The sequence below is a fragment of the Gavialis gangeticus genome, unplaced genomic scaffold (genome assembly GCF_001723915.1).
Source record: "Gavialis gangeticus isolate Ggan-Ray unplaced genomic scaffold, GavGan_comp1, whole genome shotgun sequence".
Classification (NCBI taxonomy): domain Eukaryota; kingdom Metazoa; phylum Chordata; order Crocodylia; family Gavialidae; genus Gavialis; species Gavialis gangeticus.
The window spans coordinates 1,928,206-1,934,286 of record NW_017728973.1 but is presented as its reverse complement, the minus strand read 5'-3'; the positions used below and the strand labels follow the sequence as shown (position 1 = coordinate 1,934,286).

The window sequence follows — 6,081 nt, the reverse complement described above, 5'->3', positions numbered from 1 at the left end:
GCTCTTTAATCTGCTGCCAGAAGGGGCAGAGCACCAGCTCTGCAACTTTGAAGTGGATGAACTGAACTCTATAATGTGGGTTTTCCAAACAATGCTGCAAGTCAGATTGTTTGCTCTGCTCGGTCTAAGCCATGGCCGCTCCACGGCCATAGTTTGTTGATGGTTCATGTCACCCATTTGTATGGCTTCTATGTCAGCTGTTCTCAGGTGCTATAATGTGGCTGGACATGACTGCACATTGCAGGCTGGCAGGGTGGATATCTGGGATCTCTCGGAGTCTCTCTTTTTACTAGGGCTGTAGTGAGACAGCCACAACATACACCCTTTGATCTCAGAGAAACTCTGCAAATATAAAGTCTAAGGCCACACACCTAAAAGACCCTGAGTGCTTATGAGCTGCTAAGAAACCAGTCTCAAAAACCTGCTGGCCAATCCAAATAGCATTTTATGGGAACTAGCAAGTCTCACCCAATGCTAGATTTATGCATCTTAAACAACAAAGATTTAGCATGGGAAACTTGAAAGGTGTGCACTAATGGGAAGGACCACCCAGTGTCAAAATCTGTGAGAGAATAAATCACACTTGTGAAATGAATGAAGCTGACAGCATTCATTTGTGCCAAGCTCAGGCAGAATTTTTATTGTTTCCCAATTAACAGCAGTGAAGCTGATGCTAGAGAAGTTGTTGCAGGCAGAAGGGAAACACAATTCATATGAAATTATGCAAACCTTGGCTTCTCTCCCATGGCTTGGCATGGGCTGCCATGCTGGCTGGTGCTGTGGAGAGCAGAGGGGACGATGGTTTTGTGAGCTGGTTCCATGCTGCTGCAACTGTCACTGGCTGAGTAGAAGAAAAACGTTGCTTGTGTGCATGGCACAGAGTCACTGTGAGCAGGGACCATGTGTGGGGAGTTCCAGGGGAGGGTTACAGTGGGAGGGAGATAGAAAGCCTTTCTGCAAGCAAATTTACCCTCCTACTTGACCCACAGTGGGTAATTCTCCTCATTTGATGTGGAGGGGAAACTGAGGCAATGAGGGAATAAGTGCTGTGAGGTCACAGTGACCCAGTGGCTGAACTGGGCATAGGTCCCAGCAGTCCTGAGTACCTGTGCTATGCTCTGGCCACAAGACTGGGTTCCTCCTCAGCAATAAGCACGGTGGGGAAGATGAGGGCAGGGTATATGAGTGGATAAGATCCTGTGGAAGGTAGGTGACATTTTACAGTGAGTTGCTGGTTGGCCAGCACAAATCCCTTCCCCCAGAGTCTTCACTGTCTTCACTAGGAGATAGCTCTGCCCAGTGACAGATGCTAGAATGTCATTGTCTTGGTCTAAGCCTGGTCTTCAACGGAGGCAATATTTGTGTGGGTGCTAGGGAAGCCCAACAGCGCAAAGTCATCTGCAGGACTGGAGCCTCAGAGAGGGGTGAGAGCACGTGAGTGCTTATCTTTAAGGAGCCCCTACCCTTCCAGTAGTCTGGCAGCTGCCTGGGTAGTGCTCAGCCGGTAAAGGACAGAGGAGGCCAGAGATGGAAAGGGGAGGATTAAGGTACTTCACTGGTACAAAATGCTGCTCTCTGCAGTCCAGGGCCAGAAGACAAGCTCCCCTCTGCCATCCCAAGGGCTGGTCTAGGCTGCCTTATCACCACTGGAGGGTGGTGGAGGCTGGAACAGTCAGTCCCCAGAGCCCCTTGGAAATTAGTCACCCAGGCTTTCGCAGTATTCCACATAGTCAAAGTCCTTGATAGCAAAAGTGACCTTGCTCCATTTCTTGTATTTTTTCCTCATGTCTGGCGTCTCCACCACAAAGTTTTCGATGGAGAGGTTGGGCAGCTTTACGCTCCGGAAAATCATCTCCATGCCCCACGCCTGCAGAAACAATGAGGGTTATGTCACCTGCCACAGACAGACAGACAGAGCTCATTGCTAACAGCAAAGAGTCACTCCCCCCCACTCAGCGAGGCAAGGGAGAAGAATCTGATCCAAGTTCCAAACCTTAGGTTTGGTTCCTAGTTCATAATTTGTGGGCTTCTTTATTTCTAGGGAGGCAAGCATGTATATTTTGCAAGCCTGCACACACACACCTCAGATCCAACTGGTGGAAGCTGAAGTCAGACAAATTCAAATGAAAAACGAGTTGCCCACTTTAAGTGAAGCTAATTCATGACTGGAGCAGTTGCTAACATTTCCAGTTCTTGGGATTTCATATCTTATACACTATTGAAGACCCCACCTATCACTTAAAAGTAATTCTGTTTCTAACATGTGTAGAGAAAGCTGAGACATGATGCAACCCGCTAATGGCACGGAGAACCACAATATCTGATTTTTTGGGGCTGGCAGCACTTTGATCCACAAGGGATGGGATGGATTCCTGAGGGCTTGGGGTCCTTGAATCCACTTGTCTTTCTAGAACAACCCATTTTTCTGGGGTCACTGATGTTCACAGGAAAGGAGAGTAATCCCTCACAACACAGAAGCCACTAGGTAAGACCTTCTGTCCTGTCTTATGCAGACAATGGGATCCCATTGCTTCCTTGGGGCCTTGGTAGTTTTAATTATAGACAAGAACCTGCCCAATCCATGAACCACCTTGCCCAGACCTGCTGGGGTTTCTAAATGCTGCACCCACCTGGCCACATGTCCTACAGCTGATGATGCTCCCTGGCTTCCAGTCCTTGAAGGTCCGGGGAACCTCCACCGGGTTGTTTGACGCCCTGTAGTAATGCCTGCAGGAAAAGCGCAAAGAGCTGCTGCAGTGAGGAGCTGGCATGAGGGTGTGGGGGTGCTGTGATCACATGGGATTCACAGGGAAGCTGTCACCTAGGAAGAGGAGCTCCCCTCTCACTGCCCTGCCTGTAGGGGACAATTCAAGGCACATGTACCTCCAAGCAGCACCCTAGTTCTATCCCTGGAGCAGCCAGACATAAATCAAGCCTAACGGGGTCAACAGTGAACTCCTGGTGCTTAGCAAGGTGGAAAGGACCTGGAGCCTCAGCTGAGAATGTGTGGTACCCAGTGGAGAGAACAGGAAAGGGAAAGGGAAGCAGCCGTTTGCTGGATGCCAAGGGCAAGAAGGCATGTACCATGCCAATACTGGTAAGGTTCCTCAGATGCCCTCTCTCAGCCTGCTGAGCACTGGCTGGTGAACTGCTCACCCCCGCTTCCAGCTTGAGCTGGGAGAGGAGGGGCAGTGACAGGGTGAAATGTGTGGTACCCCCTGGGAACACGGGAGCTACTGCCTGCAGCTCTGACTGAAGGGAAGCCTCTGCTCACTGGTTCCCTCCAATTCCCACGCCAGGCCCTCACTTGAAGTATGGGTTGATGTTGACACGGTGCATCTTCTCCACGATGCGCAAGTCACTGCCATGGCACACGGCTTCATTGCAATGGAGGCAGTAGAAGCGGACAGTGTCTGCGTCATGCAGCTGCTGCTTCTGAACACGGTCCATCTTCAGGATCTGGCTAATGATGGCTTCTTTCTGCAGCTCCCCGATCTGGAGAAGGAGGAAGGGCAGTTACGCTGGGATGCAACAGACACCAAATTGTAGAGACATGGCTGACAGTGAGGGATTTGAGGCTCACCTAGCCACAAGCACACAACAAGAGACAGTCACAGAGAGCTGCACAGCCCCAGCGAGAGACAGATGCACCGTAAGAGACTTAGAGACAGCCACACACATGCAACCTTGTGGCAAGAGACAAAGCCACAGGTACAGCTCCCAAGTTCCTCTTTCCCTCCCCAGCACCATCTAAACCAGAGGTTCTCAACCTTTTTTACCATCCAGGCACCCCCAGCAAAATGCCAGCTTTCACTATATTTTTGACTACTGAAAAATAACAGAGCAATTCTTCTGTTGTAAAAAACTCAGAGAGATGACAACAAAGCAGAATGTTTGATACATTGTGGATTCCTATTTGAAATCTTTAGGTTTTATCTTTAGAATCATATGTAAGTTGAACACTTCACAGTGATAATATTGTGTGGCATCCCATGGCACCCTTAAAAGGATCTCATGCCATCCTGGTTGGGAATCACAGGTCTACCTTTCCCACCTGGGAACTGCTGCTGCTATTCCCAAAGGCTGGGGTAGGGATGCATCATCTCTTGTCAACATAAACCATTGAGAATCCAAGCAGTATTGCTAGAGACTGAGGATAATGCAGCACTGGGGTCTAGGAGCCCGAAAGAAACAAGCCAGTGCATAGGGGCTGCCCCTCTGCCCCAAAAGGTACAAATACCAGTGAGACAGGACAGGAAATAATGGGCTGAAATGGCAGCAAGGCACATGTAGGTTGGATCTGAGAAAGAACTGTCTAGCCAGGAGGGTGGTTCTGCACTGGAAAAAAACTGCTTAGAAGGAATGTGGAATCCTCATTGTTGGAAGCTTTTAAAGAGGAGACTAGACAAAGACTTTGCTGAGCTGGTTTGGACAGGGATGAGCCTGCCTTGAGCAGGGGATGGACTACATATACATGCCCCTTGTAGCCCTGTTTCACTCCAACTGTACCAGAAGCTGCTGGACCCCTGTGGTCCTGGCAGTACACTTAGCCTCTACTCACCCGGTGCTGGTACTCCTGCTCAGGCATGGCCTGCACCTCCTCAATGGCTTGGGTCATGAGCTTTTCTAGCATCTCATTGAGCTGCTCCCGAGAGACCTCTTTACTGTTGGCTTTAGCCAAGACAGAGTAAGTGCTGTTCTCAGCTCGGGCACGGCCCCTGGCCTGCACAAACAGGAACAAACTTAGCCAGGTCACATCTGACATCTCTGTCTGGGGGCTACCAACAAAGGAGCCTGTGGTGAAGGTGCTCCCTCTCACCCACGCTGAGAAGCAGGTCCTGGGAGAGATTTCTGATACCCCCTGGCAAGTGATGAGTGATGCCATTTGGTGTGTGCTACTCATCTTGCTGAACCACTCCCTTGAGGGCTGGGGGATGCTGCCTGGTTGCCCATGCTGGGGACATACATGCTGCACATATGCTCACCCACAGCATCTCTGAACCCTAATCTGCTCACAGAGCGGAGCAAGGGGTCCAGCCTCCTCAGCTTCTCTGTGCTCCCCAGTCACAGGAACAGCACCTCTCTCCAGTATACCAGAGCATCTTTTAGAAAAGGGTTGGCTCAGAGCAGCGTGGCCAAGGTCAGGTGTGGATGCGTGAGGCATCAGGACCTGCATGTCCCCCACTAAGAGACTACTGGGATGGGACTTGGGGAGTGGACAGCCTTCCCTCCAGCACTGAGGCAAGGGAAAAGCCCCCACCAGCCCAGGGAGCTGATACACAGGCAACACTATGGTGCTTGGTGGGACTGCTTACGCACAATTAGGGGAGACCCCAGAGGGCAGAGTCCACCCAGGCCCAGGCCCAGGCCCAAGCTGGGCAGAGAGCCTGGCTACCTGCATCATGGCGATCTCATTGGCCATCAGCCCGTAGCGAACCACAATGTTGCATTCTGGGATATCCAGGCCCTCCTCGGCCACGCTGGTTGAGAAGAGAAGGTTGACATCTCCCTTGCGGAAATTCTTGATCACATCCATCTGCTCATTCTGGGAAGGGAGAGGGACAAACCCTTAGGCAGTTCCTCCAGCATGCCCCCGCTGTGGGGACCAGCTCGGGTACCACAGGGCTCCACAGCCCCATCACTCTTTCTCCCTCCTGCCTGGCAGATAGGTGAAAGCACATCATGGCACCTGGAAAAGACATGGCCTGGGAGAGGGATGGATTGAAGCTGTGGCTCTGCAGGGTCATCTGTCACTACTGGATGAAAACTGCTGACTATTCCCTCTGCCACACAGTTTTCCCTGCTTCTTCTAGCTCACCAAGAAAGACCCCAGGCAGGGCTGTCCCGGGGTGGGAGAAATTGGGGCAACCACCTTGGGCCCTGCACTTTGGGGGGCCCCATGGAGCAGCGCAGCAACTCTGTGCTACTGCTGGCTTCACATCCAACCGCTCTGCAACCCACCCCGTGAATCTGCCACATCCAACCGCTCGCCACCCCACCCCACCCCTGAATCTGCTGCCAGCTTCCTCGTGTCCAGGGGTGGGGCCCTGCACAGGCTGATTTGCCCCAGGCCCCACACCC

General features: G+C 51.7%; 1 protein-coding gene across 1 annotated transcript in view; it reads right to left on the bottom strand.

Annotated features, from left to right (window-relative positions):
- Nucleotides 1-609: 609 nt before the first annotated feature.
- DHX58 (DExH-box helicase 58) overlaps nucleotides 610-6,081 on the bottom strand; it is a 17,407-nt gene continuing 11,935 nt past the window's right edge. The window contains exons 9-13 of the mRNA XM_019506141.1: nucleotides 5,396-5,545; nucleotides 4,562-4,723; nucleotides 3,308-3,495; nucleotides 2,631-2,727; nucleotides 610-1,867 (exon numbers count right to left, since the gene is read on the bottom strand). Coding sequence (XP_019361686.1) covers nucleotides 1,697-1,867; nucleotides 2,631-2,727; nucleotides 3,308-3,495; nucleotides 4,562-4,723; nucleotides 5,396-5,545 — 768 coding nt within the window. The 3' untranslated portion in view covers nucleotides 610-1,696. The remainder of the gene's footprint in view (nucleotides 1,868-2,630; nucleotides 2,728-3,307; nucleotides 3,496-4,561; nucleotides 4,724-5,395; nucleotides 5,546-6,081) is intronic.